We start from the raw sequence: 21,998 nt of genomic DNA on the forward strand, positions 1-21,998 counted from the left end.
GCAATCAGTACTATTCTGCTTTGCTATTTCAGCTGTCATGTGCCCAGGTTTGGCCGCCCCTGGCAGAGGCCGATTAAACTGCACTCACTGGCATGGAGACTTTGCATATAACTCTACCTGCGCCTTCTCTTGTGAAACTGGGTTTGTGCAGAATGGATCGGAGACAGTGGAGTGCACAGCCCTGGGACAATGGACAGGGAGTCCCCCACTCTGTGAAGGTAGAGGCCCAGTGATAACTGTGTGGTGTGTGTGGAATATACATTGCTGAGCTGGTGTGATCCCAGGTGACTTTCCATAGGAGCCCATTTCTTTGCCAGGTCTAGGGAAGAGAGCTATTGTGTACAATAGTTTGGGAGCCAGGGGACTGGACCTTTTGATCTGGGGCAGCTGTGCCATGTAAAGCTTCATTGGGAGAAAGTTGTAATAGGGAGACAATGGTTCTGGGTCACCATTGCCCCGCGCCTTGTTCAGCCATTTAAAGCAGTGCAAAGTTAGAAGATGGATGTTACACTCCCTAGCAAACACCTCTCCTAATTTATCCCCGTAGCACCTTACTTTTTAGCACACGCATGGCACCTTCCTCCTGACACTACACAACTCATCAGCCCATATTCCTGGCATCCCACCTACCAGCACCATCTCTCCTATAGACCGCACTACTCCAGCTCAACTGCCGTGGAGTGGGGCAAAAGGGGCAGTTTGCCCCAGGCCCTCCATTTGAAAGGGCCCCCAAACCAAATGGTCTTGCAACCTGGTGGATGGGGTAGCAGTGCCACTCAACTCTGGTGCTGCAACCCTGTGTGGTCACAATACCGAGAGCAGGAAGCCTGGCCCAGCTCTGGGAGAAAAGCCACCGCTGGGTGTGAGCTTGCTTGATCTTCACTGCTGTCAGCCTCCCTCCATCCCCACCCCATTGGCCTCCAGTCAGTCAGTGTTTTTCACCCTTGGATTTTTTGGAAGGGGTGGTCTCAGTTGCAGATTTTTCCCTTGGCCCCCAAAAACCTCTCTGTGACCCTGCCCTCTGGCACCATAACACTTAACCAGTCCACGCACAGTATCACTCACTCCCATGTCACCCACTCCCCACAAGCCCCCAGCAACCCAGCCCTGCAGCAACACCCCAGTAACCATTCCCTGGTTCCCACCCTCCAGCACCCCCCATCCCACTGTGCCACTTCACCTGGCACACCATCACCCTCTCATTTCACCACTCAGTACTTTACTCCTGACTCCACTTCTCCTGGAATTCCATATCTGAAGCACCCCCACAACCCTCCCTGCACCCACACACCCTTGACACTTCCCTACCCATCAGCCCATTCCCCTGGCACTTCACCCACCAGCACCTACCCCTCACACATCTAGGCTTCTGCCTTAAGACTTGTGTTTTGTTATTCCAGCTGTCAAGTGCCCAGCGCTGGACACCCCGGGCAGGGGCCAATTAAACTGTTCTAACTGGCATGGAAATTTTGCATATAATTCTACCTGTACCTTCTCCTGCGAGACAGGGTTTGTGCAAATTGCACGGCCCTGGGAGAATGGACAAGGCGCCCCCCACACTGTGAAGGTAGAGGCACAACATTAACTTTGGTTGTTTAGTGAGGATGTGGTGGAGCTGGTGTGATATGAGATGTCCTTTCCATAGAAGCCCAGATCTCTGCCTATTCTGGGGAGGAGAGCTATTGTGTAGGATGGTTTGGGAGCCAAGGGAGAGGATCCTTTGATATGGGGCAGCCATGAAATTAAAACCTTTACAAAGAGAAAGTTGTGTAATAGGGAGACAAAGGCCTGGATCATCATAGCTCTGCCCCTTGTTCAGCCTTTTACACCAGTGCCAAGTGAATGCCCTACAATCCCTGGCACTACTGTCCCCTGGCTCTTCTTTCCATCACCTTCCCCCAGACACAATCAGCCACCTGCCTCCTGGCACCCCACTAACCTGGCAATTCAATAACCATCTGTCCCTGTTCCTGATACCCCCCCCTCCAGACAGCTTGCCCCTCTGGCACCACACCTCTGGCACCTAGCCATGGAACTCATGATGGCATCTCATCCCCCAGAGGTGCTAACACATCAGCACTTCATTCCACATAGCATTTCACCCCCAGCACCCAGTTCCCTCGTCATGCCGCGCCAATGGTCTGAAATCCCCAGCATTGCATCACCCAGTACATGATGCTTCTGGCATCACATCACCCAGAACTCCATACCTACAGCACTCACCCTCATACACTGACACACCCATGGCACTTTCACCCTCTCATTGGCTGATTCCCTTGGCACTTCACCCTCCAGCACCAATGGACCTATCCCCTCATGCAGTTCTGCTTTGCTATTCCAGCCATCAAGTGCCCAGTGCTGGATTCCCCAGACAGGGGCCAATTAAACTGCACTCATTGGCATGGAGACTTCACGTATAACTCCACCTGTGCCTTTTCCTGTGAGACGGGGTTTGTGCGGAATGGATCTGAGACGCTGGAGTGCACGGCCCTGGGACAATGGACAGGGCGTCCCCCGCGCTGTGAAGGTACGGTACAAGCTATATGTTTCAGGACTGTCTTGGGAAGCTGCTTCTGCTCACCTGGTAGGAAGCTCTGGGGCGAATTACTCTGAGTTGACCTTAGAAAGTCTGAACTTACAGAACTGAAAAGCAAATCAAGGAAATCTTAAACCCAGGATTTAGAGCCTTTGTGAACACTAACAGGAAACTCTGTAGCCGCTGTGATTATGTAAGCCAGGATTTCCAGTGCTGTGGGTTGCTGCAGAGCTCCTGGAGCAATCAGAACCGTTCAGCTTTGCTATTTCAGCTGTCCCGTGCCCAGGTTTGGCCACCCCTGGCAGAGGCCAATTAAACTGAACTCAGCCTTTGTCTCCAGGCCTGGACTAAATGAGGCCCACTAGCTCTTTCCCATCTCCCAGGCATGCATGCATTTATGTATTCACTCATTGTCTGGTATTATGTACAGCTTGGTGTTTTACCCAATATTGGGGGTCCTTGGCAGAGGTCTCTTTGCTGTCAGTTTTCCTTCTCATTTTTAAGTGAATAGCTGTGAATTCCATGTTTTTCCTAGCTATTGGGTGTCAACTTCACATGTCTATTACCTGACTAAAAGTCCTATTTCTGGTTGAAACACAGATTGAAAGCTTTCAGAGAGGGAGCAAGTTCTTTCTTTTTTCCCTTCAAACTGAAAATAAAATCAAGCTTATTATTTTTAAGGCACTAGAACTATCCAAAATCCTGGCCCATTTTGGTGTCAGATGCTGCTCAGAACCTGCACCATGGTGTTCCTGAGCAATCTTATAGATGCATAGATTCCAAGGCTAGAGGGGACCACTGCAATCATCTAGTCTGACCTCCTGTATAGCACAGGCCAGAGAACTGCCCCAAATAATTCCTACAGCAGACCTTTTAGAAAAATATCCAGTCTTGATTTAAAAATTGTCAGTGTTGGACAATCCACCACAACCCTTGGTAAATTGTTCCAGTGGTTAATTACTCTCATTATTAAAAATGTATGCCTTATTTCCCATCAGAATTTGTCTAGCTTCAACTTTCAGCCATTGGATTGTATTAGACCTTTCTCTGCTAGATTGAAGATCACACTATCAAACAGCTGTTGCTGTCATCGGGGGCAGAGGGGTCATGCAGGGCCTCCTGCCTAATGGCTACTTTTCAGATATGGCGGCAGTCCCGCCTAAGGGCTAAAGTTCAAGTATGGTGGGAGTCCTGCCCAATAGCAATAGTTCAAATGTGGCAGTAGCCCAACCAAGTGGCAACAGTCAATGGCAATGGCGCAGATGTGGCAGAAGTCCCGCCTACTGGTCACTGCTCGAGTTGGAGTAGGGGAACCCAGGCCCACTGTACTCCACTGGGTTCCAACCCAGGACCTTGAGAGACTGGTTCAGCTGCTCACCTTTCTCCCTTTGGTGTCAGCCTCCAGTCAGCTTCCCTGGCCACTTCCTACTCCCATCTACATCCCATCCAGTTGCCGCCCGTCTCTGGTAGACTTCTCCTTCTGGGCTTCCAGCCCTCATCATGGCCACTGGGTGCTATGGCTCCCCTGCTCGATGCTGGGTCAGCTCCGGTCCTGCCTGGGAGCTCCCAGGGCACAGCCCCAGACTGAGCTGCCTGGCTGGCTTTTAAACCATGCCTTCAGGCTGAACATGCTCGGCAACGGCATGGGGCAAGGCTTCCTTAGCCCTTAACTCTTACTTAACCCCCTCCTGGCCAGTGAGGGGTTTATACCTCCCATCAGAGTTGCCCATATGGGTACTTATAGACTGTGATCAAACCACTTCTTAACCTTCTCCCTGTTAAGATAAATAGATTGAGCTCTTTGAATCTGTCACTATAAGGCAGGTTTTCTAATCCTTTAATCATTCTCATGGCTCTTCTCTGAACCTTCTCCAATTTATCAACATCCTTCTTGAATTATGGACTCTAGAACTTGACACAGGATTCCAGCAATGGTCACACTAGTGCCAAAACCCGAGGTAAAATAACCTCTCTGCTCCTCCTCAGGATTCCCCTTTTTGTGCATCCAAGGATCACACTAGCTCTTCTGGCCACAGTGTTACACTGGGTGCTCATATTCAGCTGATTATCCCCATGACCCCCCAATCCTTGTCAGAGTCACTGCTTCGCAGGATAGAGTCCCCCATCCTGTAAGTATGATTTGTTTCTGGATGTATTAGATTAGATTAAATCTCAGGAAAAACTTCCTAACCGTCAGAACAGTCGGACACTGGAATAGACTGCCTTGGGAAGTTGTGGAAGCTTCTTCACTGGAAGTTTTCAAAAGGAGGCCAGATAGCCATCCATCTTGGATGGTTTAGCCACAACAAATCCTGCATCTTGGCAGGGGGTTAGACTAGATGACCCGTGTGGTCCCTTCTAACCCTGTGATTCTATGGTTCTCTGATTCTCCATTTAGCTGTTTTCAATTGCACATTGTTTTCTTGCACCCAACTGACCAACAGATCCAGATCGCTCTGTGTCAATGACCTGTCCTCATCATTATTTACCACTCCCCCCATTGTTGTGTCATCTGAAAAATTTATCAGTGATGATTTTATGTTGGGCCAAAAACGAATCCCTGAAGGACCCCACTAGAAACACCCACTCAGTGAGGAATCCTATTTACAATTACATTTTGAGACCTATCAATTGGCCATCTTTTAATCTGTTTAATGTGTGCCATAATTTTATATTGTTCTAGTTTTTTAACCAAAATGTCGTGCGGTACCAAGACAAACATCTTACAGTGTATTACAGAGTATGTGTATTACAGTGTATATGTATTACATCAACACTATTGCCTTTGTCAACCAAACCTTTAATCTCATCAGACAAAGATATTGTTAGTTTGATCTATTTTCCATAAACCCATGTTAATTAGCATTAATTATATTACCTTCTTTTAATTATTTATTAAAAGAACATAATCGAGCCCCGTATCAGCTGCTCCATTATGTTTCCTAGTCTCAGTGTCAGATTGACAGGTCTATAATTTTCCAGGTCATCTTGTAACACAGCTCTGAACAGGCCTCAGGCATGGCTGTTAATGTGTGCCTGCAAAGCAGCTGTCAGTGCCAAATGGAGCTATCATAGGAAAAATGGGGTTGGTATGAATTGTATTAAAAGGTTCCAAATTCTGTGTCGTAATCCACAGACTTCCATACCACAGGCTCTTCAGTCTCACCTATTGAACTAGAGGCTCAAGGCAAGGCTCCCCTTTCCCCATTATTATGATTTAGGCTCTCTAGGCCCCATGACAGTTGCACTTGCTTTCTGTAACGAGGGGTAGCACAGCTGTCCGAGCTGCTCCCTGGAGAGGAAGCACACTGCTCGTGTAGCTGCAGGCTGGTGTTCAACACCAGCGATGTTCCACACAAAGAGTATGTTTGCATTGCAGTCAGAGGTGGGATTGCAACATGTGTAGACATACCTGAGCTGGGAATGTTTACACAGCAACTAGATACCTGCACCTGGCCTGTGTCATCAACTTGGGCTCGCAGAGCTCAGGCTACAGGGTTATTTGATTGCTGTGTAGACTTCCAGGCTTGGGCTGGAGCCTGATCTAGGTATGCTCCAGTCACGCTTCTGATTGCGGTGCAGACAGACCTTAAGAGGTGCTTAGCCAATGTCTCTAGTTACAGTTTCCTAGCAGGAGGTATACACTGCATGCTCCCAGTTACATTGTGAGAGCTATCAGTGACCCACTTCCTCTGAGCTCTTTATTCATCCATCCCTGCTGCATTCCATGCTCCACTGGGGTGTACTGAGGTCAGGGTGTCTTCCCAGGTTGGCAATGGCTGCATTGTGTACTGTAATATTTAAGGCTGAACTTTGCAAGATGGGTCTGAACTAGGGCTGTCAAGCGATTAAAAAAATTAATCACTATTAATCATGATTTAAAAATTCATTGCAATTAATAGCTTGATTAATCGTGCTGTTAAATAATAATAGAATATTATTTAAATATTTTTGGATGTTTTGCACATTTTCAAATATATTGATTTCAATTTCAACACAGAATACAAAGTGCACAGTACTCACTTTATATTTATTTTTTATTATAAATAGTTGCACTGTAAAAATAAAAGAAATAGTATTTTTCAGTTCACTTAATACAAGTACTGTAGTGCAATCTCTTAATCATGAAAGTTGAACTTACAAATGTAGAATTATGCACAAAAAATAATTGCATTCAAAAATAAAAGAATGTCAAACTTTAGAGCCTAAACTCCACTCAGTCCTACTTCTCGTTCAGCCAATCGCTCAGACAAACAAGTTTGTGTACATGTGCAGGAGATAATGCTGCCCGTTTCTTGTTTACAATGTCATCTGAAAGTGAGAACAGGCATTTGCATGACACTGTTGTAGCCGGTGTTCCAAAATATTTACATGCCAGATGCGCTAAGGATTCATATGTCCCTTCATGCATCCATGCTGATGATGGGTTCTGCTTGATAACGATCTGAAGCAGTGCAGACCGACGCACGTTCGTTTTCATCATCTGAGTCAGGTGCCACCAGGAGAAGGTTGGTTTTCTTTTTTGGCGGTTCGGGTTCTATAGTTTCTGAATCAGCGTGTTGCTCTTTTAAGACTTCTGAAAGCATGCTCCACACATCATCCCTCTCAGATTTTGGAAGGCACTTCATATTCTAAAACCTTGGGTCGAATGCTGTACCTATCTTTAGAAATCTCACATTGGTACCTTCTTTGCGTTTTTTTAAATCTGCTGTGAAAGTGTTCTTAAAACGAACAACATGTGCTGGGACACCATCCAAGATGGCTATAACATGAAATATATGGCAGAATGCGGGTAAAACACAGAGCAGGAGGCATACAACTCTCCCCCAAGGAGTTCAGTCACAAATTTAATTAATGCATCATTTTTTAATGAGTGTCATCAGCATGGAAGCATGTCCTCTGGAACGGTGGCTGAAGCATGAAGGGGCATACGAATGTTCAGCATATCTGGAATGTAAATACCTTGCAAAGCCTGCTACAAAAGTGCCATGGGAACGCCTGTTCTCACCTTCAGGTGACATTGTAAATAAGAAGCGGGCAGCTTTATCTCCCTTAAATGTAAACAAACATCTGATGAAGTGGGATGTAGCCCATGAAAGCTTATGCTCAAATAAATTTGTTAGTTTCTAAGGTGCCACAAGTACTCCTGCTCTTTTTGTTTGTCTGAGTGATTGGCTGAACAAGAAATAGGACTGAGTGGACTTGTAGGCTCTAAAGTTTTACATTGTTTTGTTTTTGAATGCAGTTATATAACAAACAAAAATCTACACTTATAAGTTACACTTTCACGACAAAGAGATTGCATTATGGTACTTGTATGAGGTGAACTGAAAAATATTATTTCTTTTGTTTATCATTTTTACTGTGCAAATATTTGTAATAAAAATCATAATATAAAGTGAGCACTGTACACTCTATATTCTGTGTTATAATTGAAATCAATATATTTGAAAATGTAGAAAAACACCCAAAATATTTAATAAATTTCAATTGGTATTCTATTGTTTAACAGAGCGATTAAGATTGCGATTAATCACAATTAATTTTTTTTAGTTAATCACTTGAGTTAACTACAATTAATCAACAGCCCTAGTCTGAACATTTCATCATTTGTTTTCTTTATTCCAGTCATGAGATGCCCCAAGCTGAGGGGCCTAGAGCCAATTCTTATGAATTGCTCCCACCCTCTGGGATCCTTCAGCTATGGGTCAGTGTGTCGCTTCCACTGCACTCAGGGCTACTTCCTCAATGGGACGAGCAGGGTGCAGTGCCAGCCTGATGCGCACTGGTCAGACAAGATGCCTACCTGCCAAGGTACGTTGTTTTGCCATGTTCTAGCTTCCACGTGGAGCAGTGCTTTTCCCTTGCAAGCTCTTTGCCAGAGAGAGACAAGAGGGTGAACGTGGAGATGCTCAGGTGGGGACTGAGCATTCCCAATGTGGGGAAGGAGATGTAGGGGCTGCCAAATGAGGCTGGGCTCGGTGACAGGAAGAGCAGGGCCCTTTGAGGTATATACTAATAATTACATCCCTTTGCAAAGCTTCATACTTGGGTGAAACCAGCAAGCACTAGAGAGTGGAACACAGGGGTGGCCAGTGGGCAGCAGACATTATGCCCATGTAGCTCAGCCCAGTATCCTGTCTCTGGCAGGAGCCAGCACCAGATGCTGCTGGGGAAGGTGCAAGAAGCCCCACAGCAGGCAGATGTGGGATGATATGCTCCACTAGTTAGCGATTGACTCAAGCAAGAGGGTGTCTGTCCCTCCAAGACTCTCTATTTAGTGTTTTCTGTTACAACTCCAGATCCCCTTGTAATCTGTATAAACAGCAAATGCCTTGCTGGGCCTTGAGAAGCTCCTGCCCTGGTATCTGTGAGAGTACCACCAGCACATTGGTGCACTATGTGATCATGTATCGGATTTGAATTTGCCACCTTTCGTTTTCACTGAATGTCCCATTATGCTATGAGACTGGGAGAACACTCTCCAGTACCTTCTCCAGGTCACTTTTATCAGGTCCTCATTTATCCATCCCCTCTCTATGGCAACAATCCCAGTCTCTCTCCTTGTCTCTCTAGCCACCCTGCTCTGATCCTGCGATGTCACTTTTGAGGGGGGTGAGCAGCACTTCACATAGTATCCCATGCAAGGGCATCCCATTCCTTTCTATAATGCTGCTCTATATTTTCCATATTATGCTCCATCCAGTTTCATTTGCACCCTAACAATTTGTTTGGTTTGTTGACCGCCACTGCACATAAAGCAGAACAGCACTCTCCATTGAATTGTCCCTAGTGATGCCCAAGTCTATTTCCTTAGGTCACACAGCTTATTTATAACTCAGTATGATGGATGGGGTAGATGGATGGATGGATGGATTTATTCCCTCCAGCCAAGGGTGCCAGAACCAGCTATATCCACCCACTTTTTACATGGACGTAGTTGTGGGGGCAGGGGGCCACGTTGTACCCCCAAACTGCAAGCCCAGGCAGGCACAGAGTGGCGGAGGTAGGGGCTGCGTTTCACAGTGAGCAGCTGATGATCAGTTCCCCAACTGCAAAGCTCAGCCCCTGCCCACAGCACCAGCCTCTTCCCAGTGGGGGACTGAGGTGGGCCTTAGCTCCCCCTCACCACTAGTCCTGGCCACTCTCCATGGCCCCACCCCCTGCTCCTCCTTTTCCCCCCAAGGCCCTGCTAGAAGCCTGAGCTGGGCCGTGGTAAGTAGGGTGACCAGATAGCAAGTGTGAAAAATCAGGACAGGGTTTGGGGGGTAATACGCGCTAATATAAGAAAAAGCCCCGAATATCAGGACTGTCCCTATAAAATCAGGACAACTGGTCACTTAGTGATGAGAGCCATCCAAGGAGCACGCCCACTGTGGAGAACCCTGGACCCTCCACCACAGGGGAGGCGGGGCCGTAGGGGAAGAGGAAGGCAGGGGTGAGGCCATGGAGGAAGCAAGGCCTTGCAGGCCCCCCACTTCTACCTAGGTTCCAGCACTCCTCCGTCCAGAATGTATTACTTTGCATTTATCAACTCTTAATTTCATCTGATTTAGGAGCAGGGGTCCCAGTAACTTTCAATGGGATTCAAGAGTCTAAAGCTCAGTTTTTTAAAGGTATTTACGTGTTGCTTCATTCAGCATTGCAAGGTCTAAGTGACTTAGACAGCTAAGTCCCGTTAAGTGCCTATGTCACTTTTGAAAAGGGACCTAGCTATCCAAGTCACTTAGGGCCAGATTTTTAAAAGTATCGAGGCACCTAAAGACACAGACAGGGTCCTAGTGGGAATGTCAGAGGCATACAACTCCCAGAGTTCAGCACCTCACCTTCTTAGGTGCTTTTGTCAATCCCACTAGGGCCTGTTTGTCTCACTAGGGACCTAAATACCTTTGAAAATCTGGCCCTAAGACGCTTAGGTTCTTTTGAAAATTTTACACCCAGTGATCTGAATCCTAACACATTGGCCTGGGAATTTATTTCAGAAGAGGAAGCTCCCTATTTCAAGCAAGTCCTGCTTTACATGGGTGGTGGAGCTGTGGCCCTTGTGGCCCTATTGCTGACAGGAATGCTCATAGCTCTGCTAATCAAGCGTCTCAGTGACAAAGGTAAGAAATACATGGCTTTTTTTGTGCCTTTGGTCATTACTGCTGTGGGCATTTGCCTGGAAACAGGTGATTTATCCCTTGAAGAAGTGCAGTTAAGATCAGAAAAATGATTCAAGATGGCCCCTTATTAGTCTATGTGGTTCATCCCTGCGTGCCTATTTATGGACAAAAGTACACCCTCTCCTCAGCCCTGCAGACCCAGCATAGCTGAGGTAGGAGCTGGATTCTATTCTGCCTCACATGGCTGAGGGCAGCAGCATCTTTGTCCCTGATGAGGCTTGGTGAGATGAAGGGGCTGAGCCAACCCCCACCGAAGTCAACAGAACCAGTGTGGCTGCTGCCACTATTTTCAGGGAGGTCCAAAGGTCTGAAATACAGAAGGCTGGCATGCTGGAACCCTTTCTGAGGGTAACCAATGCCATCCCTTTTCCTCAGGAGGTAAACAAAGCCCCAACAGAGAGATAGGAGCCCTGTCAGCTGCACCTTGCTCTGCTGGGCCCTCCTAATAATAATCTCACCTGTCCCAGAGGCCTTGTATCCATGCCCCTTGGCTCAGATCACATCATTAAGGTGGTCCCAGTTCTCTTCCCTCTGCTCAGGCATGGAGTCTAGCCATGTGGGGTGTGACTTCCCTTGGTGTTATCTGGACTGGTGATCTGCTAGGTCACTCCAATCCTTACCCTGCTCTGCTGTGGGAACCCCACACCCTGGTTGTTCCCGCACAGCCTCTGGCACTTAAGCTGCTCCCAGCTATGTGAGTGAGTACTTTTGGCCAGCCGCTGCTTTGATTGTGCAACCAAACGACGCTAGCCAATATCTAGGCGGTGAGTCAGTTATGCCCCTGGACGCTGCAAGTTTATATGAGTTCATCAATTTAACAAAAAAATTGATATGTACCAGGCTTGTTATCCCAAGGGGAGTCTCTGACATGCTTCAAACTAAATGCACTACTTCAGGTAGAGTAAACAAAGAAATGTATTAACTACTGTAACGATGAGGCCTCTGGCGCGACACAACTGAGAGTGTCAATTCAGGACAAATTGCTTAGAGCAGGGCAGTTACAGCCTAAGACTGGGTTTTCTCCACTTCTAAGGCACACCAAACCAACCAAGCAGAGAAGACTTTGGTCTCACCCCACTGGCTAACCAAAAGTCATACAAGCAATTCCCTTAGACACTCCAGTTTCCCAGGATCACCACTAGCAGCCACTCCTTACGGGGATGAAGGGTTATGAAAACCAATACCCCAGTAAAAGAAAAAAGGTTCTCCTGGTCCCAAAAGACCAAGCCCCAGACCCAGGTCAATACACAGGTCAGATCTTACCCACAAATCACGCTGTTGACAATCCTTTAGAATCTAAAATCTAAAGGCTTATTCGTAAAAGAAAGAAATATAGATGAGAGTTAAAATTGGTTAAACGGAATCAATTACATACAGTAATGGCAAAGTTCTTGGTTCAGGTTTATAGCAGTGCTGGAATAAACTGGAGGTTCAAATGAAATCTCTGGAGTACATCCACAGCTGGGATGGGTCATTCAGTCCTTTGTTCAGAGCTTCAGTTTGTAGCAAGATTCCTCCAGAAGTAAGAAGCAGGATTGAAGACAAAATGGAGGGATATCCAGGGCCTTTTACGTTCTTTCCCTTGTGGGCGGAAACTCCTTTGTTCTCCAGTGCAAAATCACAGCAACAAGATGGAGTTTGTAGCTACCTGGGCAAGTCACATGTTCATGCATGACTCAGTTTGCAGGCAGCAGCCATTGCTCACATGCTATCTTGAATGTCCCAGAAGACTTTTCATATATGGATTGCAGTTTCCCAAGTTCCATTGTCAGTTAAGTGTTTTTTGACTGGGCACATAATCTGCAAATTCTTCTCAAGAAGCTGACCAAATGCTTTACTAATGTTACTTAGAATCAAAGACATTGAGATACAAGTACATAGCCAATATTCATAACTTCAACTACAAAAATGATACACCCATACAGATAGCATAATAATAACCATCAAATCATAACCTTTTCATAGACACCTCACACAACAACCTTTGTACAATATTTGGTGCAACTATAGGATCTTGGTTGCAACTGATCTATATGGTCACAGTTTATGTCAATAACATCACAACTACAAAAGATAGATTTTAAGTGATTATAAGTCAAAGCATAAGAAGTTAGGTTTGGCCAAATGAAATAAAAGCAAAATGCATTCTAAGCTGATCTTAACACTTTCAGTGCCCTTACAAACTTAGATGCTTCTCACCACAGGCTGGGTGGTTGCCCTTCAGCCAGGCTCTACCCTTTGATCAGCGCTTCAGTCACTTGGTGGTGGTGTCTGTAGATGATGGTGGAAGAGAGAGCCAGCATGGCAAACGTCTCTCCCTTTTATCATGTTCTTTCTTACCCCTTGGCTTCACCCCCACCCCTTTAGGATCAGGTGAGCATTACCTGATGAGCATTACCTGATGAGGTTCAATAAGGATAAGTGCAGGGTCCTGCACTTAGGACGGAAGAACCCTATGCACAGCTACAGACTAGGGACCGAATGGCTAGGCAGCAGTTCTGCGAAAAGGACCTAGGGGTGACAGTGGACGAGAAGCTGGATATGAGTCAGCAGTGTGCCCTTGTTGCCAAGAAGGCCAATGGCATTTTGGGATGTATAAATAGGGGCATAGCAAGCAGATCGAGGGACGTGATCGTTCCCCTCTATTCGACATTGGTGAGGCCTCATCTGGAGTACTGTGTCCAGTTTTGGGCCCCACACTTCAAGAAGGATGTGGATAAATTGGAGAGAGTCCAGCGAAGGGCAACAAAAATTATTAGGGGTCTGGAACACATGAGTTAGGAGGAGAGGCTGAGGGAGCTGGGATTGTTTAGCCTGCAGAAGAGAAGAATGAGGGGGGATTTGATAGCTGCTTTCAACTACCTGAAAGGGGGTTCCAAAGAGGATGGCTCTAGACTGTTCTCAATGGTAGCAGATGACAGAACGAGGAGTAATGGTCTCAAGTTGCAGTGGGGGAGGTTTAGATTGGATATTAGGAAAAACTTTTTCACTAAGAGGGTGGTGAAACACTGGAATGCGTTACCTAGGGAGGTGGTAGAATCTCCTTCCTTAGAGGTTTTTAAGGTCAGGCTTGACAAAGCCCTGGCTGGGATGATTTAACTGGGAATTGGTCCTGCTTTGAGCAGGGGGTTGGACTAGATGACCTTCTGGGGTCCCTTCCAACCCTGATATTCTATGATTCTATGATACCTCATCGTAGTCCCAAACTGACCAAAGGAAGGGGGGTGACTCACTGCAGAGTCCAACAGATACTTTGTGGTTGCCTCAGTGTCCTTTGTTCCTGTGAGGCTGGGCTGGGTTTGTTCCATACATGCCTTGACGAGGTGTGAACTGCCCCTCTGTTCCTGGAGAGTTTTGCCTGGGCTTGTTTTAAGCCATGAGGATATATTTTCAGCCTCATAACTATATACATGAAATTACAACCTATAATGTTACTATACTATAACAACAATGCTCAGTGCATCATGAGGCTTCCGAAGACACCCGACATGACAAACTTTGGATACCACGCAATCATATTATAAGGATGAACATGGGGGTATAGGGTGTTCCCCCGAGATATATAACGTTACATGGGGGGCATATGTACCTGAGCACAGTTTATCTCCACTAACCATCTCAGAATTTGCTCTCGGAAGCCATGGTGAGAAGTTAGTCTGTCAGAGACTGCTTTATCCCACATGCTTACCATACCCTTCACTGATGAGATCTGTTTTGTTGTTGTTGTTTCTGCACCATCCCATGGATGTTTCAACTCCATCATCAGAGGAAGAAAAAACACTGCTGAATCCCACCAGGTAAGACAATGTGCTCTGTGTGCTGATCACTCTAACTTGTACCATGGCTTTCATGAGCATTGCAGCTACCATGGAGCTTGCCAGTCCCCTGTTTTTCCTCACCCAGCCCTTCCAAAAATTTTAGCCTTTTGGGGTGAAACATTCGTGTCCAACCCCAAAAGTGAATTTTTTTGAAAGTCTGAACAGGAATGGTTTATGGTATCAAGCACAAGGTGTGTAGGGCACTTTCCCTCATCATAAAACGTCATATAGTCCTTACATCAATAACTCTAGTGCTGAACCAGCTGAGGCTAGAAAGCTGAAGTCTAGCAGGGACATAGACACCTTCTCAACATGGGCTTTGAGATTTACAATGAAAACTGGTTTTGATTAGACCAAATGATGAGCCTTTGGAAGTCACACTTTGTGCATACACAGAGGCATGATAGGTGCATTTTTAACAATGATTTGCCAGTGTTCCAAACAAAGGCAGGGTGCACTGTTTTGCATGTGTTGCTAATGGAACTGCATACACATTGTAAACAACTAGTCAGTAGATGCCAACAGAATGAGCTAGGGCTCTATAGGAGTCCTGTCCTGGTCAATGGGATTGTCTTGCCTGTTACATATACCATGATTTTTTATTACTAAATTCCAGTATTTAAAAGAATAACACAGAGAGCCATTTCTTTCATTGGGTCCTTTAAAAATTGCAGTTTTAACAGGGGTCTCTGTTATAATCCACGCTGTGAGAATTTAAAGTGTGTTCCACCATGAAGCCAAAAACATCGTGGCATGGAGTCCCTGAGGATGACCCACGTATAGTGTTGTTTTGTTAGACCCTGGCTTTCTGTGAAGTGCAGGCTTAGGCCTGGAAGGGCAGTAAAGGTTTTGTAAACAATAGTCATGAAAATGGCTCACAAGATGGGGGCATTAAGTTCATTGCTGTTTACTTGTAATATGGATCCATATGAACACAGGTACAAAATTTATGTGCAATCATGACTGGTTACAGCACCACATTCAGGGGATAAAGAGACTCTGATAACACATCCTCCCAGACACAGATGCAGTGGCTCATTCAGGAAAATGTGTGAGTCTTCAGGAGCTGCCACATCTGTGCCCCAATTCTTACTTTGCCTAGGGTGGAAGAACTAGCTCCTTAAGAGAGAAAAGGGCTTTTTTGACCTATGGTGGAGTTCTCTCATTTCCTATCACTCCAGGTTTATACCAGTGTGTTTCTGTTGTTGTCTAGTGACCTGGGAGTAACTGGTGTCTTTACAAATGCAACGTTTGACTCCAACTTGTAAGGTAAACTGTCAGAGAAATCAGTCTTGAAATGCTTATTTATTTCTATGAGACAGAGTGGGTAAGGTAATATCTTTTATTGGACCAACTTCTGTTGGTGAGAGAGACAAGATTTCGAGCACACAGAGCTCTTCTTCAGGTCTGGGAAATATACTCCAAGCCTCTAAATGCAAGATGGAACAGATTATTTAGCATAAGTAATTAGCACATATTCTAAGGGACCATTCAAGGTAAAGTGGCCCATTAACACATATGCAGTCATAGGACAAAAAGAGGGGGTTAGTGGGTAGTAGATTGTTGTAATGAGCCATAAATCTAGTGTCTCTGTTCAGTCCATGATTTTTAGTGTCTAGCAGAGTTATGAATTTAAGCTGCCAGGCTCATCTTTTGAAAGTGTTGTGTAGGTTTCTTTTGAGGATGAGGACTGATAGGTCAGATATAGCGATCACTTTGTGAAAAGTGTTCACCCACACATGATGTGATATTTTTGTCTTTTATCATTTTACTGTGTGACTCATTCAAGAGCTTAGTGACTGTCTGGTTTCACCCCATAGTTTTTATTGGGGCATTTAGTACACTGGATGAGGTATACCACCTGTTGTGATAGGCATGAGTAGGATCCATGGATCTTGAAAGGTGTGTTGTGAGGGCGTTGATCATTTTAGCAGTGGATTTATGTCTACAAGTTTTGTATCTGTTGTTCTGGCAGGGGCTGGTGCCATTTTCAGTTGGTGTCTCTTTGTCTGCGGGGAGCTTGCTTCCAGTGATGCACTTGGAGAGGTTGGGCCTTGATTGAAGGCCAGAAGAGGGAGTTCAGAAAAAGTTTATTTCAGGTTGGGGACCCCATCAATTATGGGTTGTATTTGTTTGATGATACCCCATATGGGTTCCAGTGTGGGGTAGTAGGTGACAACCAGGCATGTGTAGTCGGAGGGGGTTATATTTCTGTATTGATGCAGGTTTTCTTCGGGTATTTGGGTGGTGCATGATGCAATCTATTTCTCTGGTGGAGTTCCTTGTTTGATGAAGTCACTTTTGAATGTGTTAAGTTGTATATCCCAGTCTTTCTCCTCGGAGCATATTCTGTGGTATCTGAATGTGTAGGGGTAGATAACAGATTTTTTGGTGTGTTTGGGGTGGTTACTGGATCTATGAAGGTAGGAGTGGTGATTAATGGATTTCTTATATTTAGCCCTGGTCTACACTGAAGGCGGGGGGAGGGGGGGTATCTCTCTTCAGCTACACAAATAGTGTAGCTGAAGTCGGCGTATCTTAGGTTGACTTACCTGGCCGTGAAGATGGCGGCGAATCTATCGCTGCCACTCCCCTGTTGACTCTGCTTCCGCCTCTCGCGAGCTGGAGTTCCGGAGTTGACGGGGAGCACGTTCAAGGATCGAGTTATCTGCAGGTAGTGAAGACCTGCCCACAGTTGTCTGTAGGGTTCCACTGTTAAAGCTGATTGTGGTGTCCACCAAGTTGATATTAGTGTGGGAGTGTTCCAGAGAGAGTTTAATGGAAGGTGTTTTTAGGTCACTCCACCTTGAATGGTCCCTTAAAATACGTGCTAACTATTTATGCTAAACAGTCTGTTCCATCTTGCATTTAGTTGTGAGTCTTCAACTACCTTTTCCAGACCTGAAGAGCTCTGTGTGGCTCAAAATCTTGTCTCTCTCACCAACAGAAGTTGGTCCAATAAAAGATATTACCTCACCCTCCTTGTCTCTCTAATATCCTGGGACTGCCACAGCTGCAACACTGCATATATGTATTTCTGTGGTATATACAAAGCCCTGCTCCTGCCTCTGTTAAAATAATCTCACATTGGAATGAAATTTATGTGACTGGAATACACTAGCCAAGTGGGTTTTTGTCTTCTCTTGTGGCTGGGGTTCATGTTTGTGAATATGAGTCAGTGACTGCTAGAGAAGTTAGTCCTTTAGCTCAGATGGGAGAAGCTCATGCTTTTGGTGCTGGTTTTAATCCCCAGGGACAACTCAAGGTGAGGGAACATGGGCTAAAGGAGTCCAGTTAGCTGGTGGCAGCAGCTTACCTTCTGTTACAGCCCTGGCTAAGTTTCCACTCTGAATAGTCATTAGTCTGCTGTATGGGACTCAGCCTTCGGTTTCCTTCGTGGGCACTACAGTTTTTAATTTAGCTCTTTAGGGACCACATGACAGTTAAATCAAGGAACACAGAGTCTTTGCAAAGGAACTTTATAAACACACACACTTTACTTTTAGACAGCACAAGAGTTACAGATCTAAGCCAAAACAAGAAACATTTGCATGCAATTCTCTCCCTCCAAGTCCTCATCACTCGTTTGAGTCCTCTGGTGTTTTCATCAGGGTCCTGGTGGGAAGACAAGCCCCTCCTGCGCACTCCTCCAGTATGTCTTCTTTTTCTGGCAGTGGTCTGGAGCCCTTGTGCAGCCAGTATGTCTCTGTCAGGTGGTCAGCTGGAGGAAAATAGCAGTTCAACCAGGGAGGGAATTCCAGCATCTCCCCTCCCCACACAGGTTTCTGTGGCCTGGTCTACACCTAAAAGTTGATCTAAGCCCTGGTGTAGACACCAATATGTCAATAGAAGAATTCTTCAATTGGCCTAGTTACCGCCTTTCAAGGGGGTGGATTAATCACAGTGATAGAAAAACCCACGTGTCTACACTAGCAAGTGTCTACACTACACAGCAACAAGCAGCACAGCTGCCATGCAATACCTATGCCCCCATCACACCTTTCCAGACACAATCTGTTCACTAAATGCCAGGATCCTGTTAGCAAACAGCTGAGCTCATTCACAGTGACTGTTATAATTACATATGATATTGCACATAGCAAAATGGAATTTTTAAATTAACTGACATAGTTGCCAAATGGTCATATGTGAACTGGCCACTAGAGACAGACAAAGACACTCTTCTACAGCTTGTTACATGAAAATCCAACATGGTTCAATGTGTGTTTGTTTTACTGTCTAAACAACATGCACTACTGCAAAGGTTCTCAACCTGTGCATCATGGCCACCCCCCTTTCTCTTAGGGTAGATGGGAGGAGTATCATGAAACACTTTTCTATTGTGACATGGGGTCATGACATGGAAAAGGATGAGAACCCCTGTGCTAGAGGAGCTGTTTTGGATACATGCACAAGCTCTACAAGTTGGTACACCATGCAAAATGTAGTAGAAAGTCCTAGCCTAGTCCTAAAAAGGTGTCTGGAAACTCTTCAGTAAATGAGAACAACTCCCCTCCCCATCCCCCATTCACCCCACCAGCATGTCAATAACTCAGAAATGAATAAAATGAACTTTACCAAACTCTGAAAGAAATTTTCCTTTGGGTCATTTCTTATTTATATTCATTATAGCTAAAGCAGAAGATGCCCCCAGGAGAGAAGATCACTGGAAGTGAAAGGACCTGAAGATGGTACTCATGCCTCAATCCTTTTAGAAGCTGTTTTTATACCTTACTCCTCAGCTCAGCTCTGCCATCATCCAGCCCAAGAACTCACAGTCAGGGATTAAACTAACTCTGGTGCACACATCCCTGCCTGATCTGAAATCCTGGCTTGTTTTTTCTCTGACACTGGGCTTTGGTTCACAATCCAGTTATATCATGTAAAGGTCCCCAAGCATGGGTGGCAGGTGAATCATTGGCTCGGGGAGGTTAGCCCACCTGTCCCGACCCTTCTACCTGAAACCCTGCACCTTCCACGCCCACCAGAGCCCAGAGACCCCCCACAGTGGCCGCTGGCCCCTGCCCCAGGCTAGCACCCCCAGCTGCCACCCCTCAGCCCCAGAGCACAGGGAGGCCAGGCAGCGTGGCAACCGCCCCACCCCGCATCAGCCCCAGAGTGCTGGGAGGCCAAGCAATGCGGCCCCAGCCCCAGCCCCACCCCCGGCACACCAGAAGGCCCAGCAGCATGACCCCAGCTCCCCACCCCCAGGCCCAGAATGCCGGAAGCCAGGCAGCACAGTCCCCCCACCCCCCAGCCCTGGATCACCAGGTGGCCCAGCAGCGTGGCCCCAGCCTCCCTAGCCCCAGAGCACCAGGAGGGTGGGCAGCACGACCCCAGCACCAACCCCAGCTGGGGCCATGATGGCACAGGGGAAGAGTCGCTCACAGAGTGGGAAGCAGGAGGGGACTGGGGACGGAGTGTGGTTGGGGCCACACCTGGCTGTTTGGGGAGGCTCAGCCTCCCCCAGCCTATCATACCTACTGCCCATGTCCCCAAGCCACTTGTTCCTTCATCCATCTGCCTATTGGACGCTTGAAAAGGTCCTCCAGACCTGGGCCCTAGTGTCTACACCCTCAATCACTTTCTAGTCCAGGGGTGGGCAAACTTTTTGGCCTGGGGGCCACATCTGGGAATAGAAATTGTATGGTGGGCCATGAATGCTCACAAAATTGGGGTTGGGGTGCGGGAGGGGTTGAGGGCTCTGGTTGGGGGTGTGGGCTCTGGGGTGGGGCTGGGGATAAGGAGTTTGGGGTGTAGGAGGGTGCTCTGGTCAGACAAGATTTTTTCTTTTTAAAAATGAAAGGGTTTTTTTGGGGCAGGTGAAGTATTTCACTTCTGGGTTTTCACCCTGTAGGGTTTATCCTCCTCCACCCCGCTCCCCCAGTAACCCCCCCACACCCCCAAAAGCCCGGTCTACCTTCTGATTTCTCTCAATGTGTTGTGCAACAAATAATAAAGAACGGTTTTTAAACAATTGTGACTTTATTTCCTTTCATATATATAGGGGGCGGGTAACTTCAAGAGAAACAAACACAACTGTCACACCGTACCCTGGCCAGTCATAAAACTGCTTTCAAAGCTTCTCTGATGCGCAGCGCAGCCTGCTGCGCTCCTCTACTGTTTTCTGGCTGTGCGAAATTGGCCTCCAGGCGAGTTGCCTCAACCTCCCACTCATAGGCGTCCGTATGGGGTGTGTCGGGTGTGCTCAGGCACACCCCAGTGAAGGAGTGGGCAAGCTCGTCCTGCCCGGCCCACCTGAGCTCCCAGCCAGGGAGGCTCCCCCGCCCCCCCCCCCCGCCTTCCCCCAGTCCCCGACGTCTCAGAGCGCCGCGTCCAGGACTGGTCCTGCCAGAGCCACACCGCTGCAGCGCTGTCCAGGGCCGCTCCTGGACGTGGCACGCTGAGGCTCTGGAGGAGGGGGAGGCGGGGGTAAGCAGCATGGTAAGGGGGCTAGGGCCAGGTGTGGGGGTTGGATAAGGGGCAGGGAGTCCTGGGGACAATCAGGGGACGGGGGGGGGGGGTTGGATGGGGCAGAGGTTCGGGGGGGGTCAGGGGACAGAGAACGGGGGGTTGGATCGTGGGAGTTCCGGGGATCTGTCAGGAGGTGGGTGTGTGTGTGGATAGGGGTTGGGGCAGTCAGGGGACAGGGAGCAGGGGGGGTTGGTGAGGGGTGGGGTCCCGGGGTGGTGGTTGAGGGGGGGTCTTTGGGGGGGTGTCTGGGGACAAGGAGCAGGATGGGTCGGGGATTCTGAGGGGGGCAGTCAGGGGGCAGGAAGTGGGTGGGGGTTGGATAGAGGGCAGGGCCAGGCTGTTTGGGGAGGCACAGCCTTCCCTACCTGGCCCTTCATACAATTTTGGAACTTTGATGTGGCCCTCAGGCCAAAAAGTTTGCCCATGCCTGCCCTAATGTCTCAAAAAAAAAAAGTGGCTTTGCGTTTTAATTTAATCGCATGATACGCTCTATATAGAAAGCCTGCATTTGCTCGCAGCATGCATCCCCAATACTGCGGCGCCACGTTACCATTGGTCCTCCCCTCCCCTCCAACTACTATTCTAGAAAATTCTTTGATCTATGTAAGCGGCCGCATCAGGCATGCCCAGCGCAGTGTCTGCAGTGTTTGTAATCTTTGTTGCGTGTACGTTACTGAAATAGCATAACAAGCCCGTGGCTTTACGTTTTAATTCAATCGCATGATTCCCCCTTTTAATTTTAAAATATGGATCAGCTCATTGTTAAGATAAGAAAAGGAGCAGACAAGCTGTTCATGTGAAAGAGCCTTTTCGAAACTAGCACATGTAAAAAACAAACTAAGAAGGACAATGTCCCAACAGCGCATCGACTCACTCATGATTTTGTACACTGAACAAGAATTGGCTTCGTCAGTTAATTACAATGATGTGATTGAGGAATTTAAGTCCACAACACCTGGTGAGCGATATCTCATTCTTTAGGACAGAAAGATGAAGAAAGCTTAA

At 47.0% G+C, this 21,998-nt stretch overlaps 1 protein-coding gene across 2 annotated transcripts in view; it reads left to right on the forward strand.

Annotated features, from left to right (window-relative positions):
- Nucleotides 1–19,647, forward strand: part of LOC311525105 (P-selectin-like) — a 44,715-nt gene extending 25,068 nt beyond the window's left edge. The window contains exons 12-18 of one of the 2 annotated variants that reach the window (XM_084636907.1): nucleotides 33–218; nucleotides 2,342–2,527; nucleotides 8,165–8,350; nucleotides 10,519–10,641; nucleotides 14,468–14,498; nucleotides 15,733–15,788; nucleotides 19,152–19,647. In XM_084636907.1, the coding sequence (XP_084493033.1) occupies nucleotides 33–218; nucleotides 2,342–2,527; nucleotides 8,165–8,350; nucleotides 10,519–10,641; nucleotides 14,468–14,498; nucleotides 15,733–15,787 (767 nt within the window). In that variant the 3' untranslated portion in view covers nucleotide 15,788; nucleotides 19,152–19,647. The remainder of the gene's footprint in view (nucleotides 1–32; nucleotides 219–2,341; nucleotides 2,528–8,164; nucleotides 8,351–10,518; nucleotides 10,642–14,467; nucleotides 14,499–15,732; nucleotides 15,789–19,151) is intronic. The other variant, XM_084636908.1, reaches the window with a different exon arrangement.
- The last annotated feature ends 2,351 nt before the right edge of the window (nucleotides 19,648–21,998 follow it).

This window comes from Lepidochelys olivacea (genome assembly GCF_965140295.1).
Source record: "Lepidochelys olivacea isolate rLepOli2 genome assembly, chromosome: 8".
In the NCBI taxonomy this organism is placed as follows: domain Eukaryota; kingdom Metazoa; phylum Chordata; order Testudines; family Cheloniidae; genus Lepidochelys; species Lepidochelys olivacea.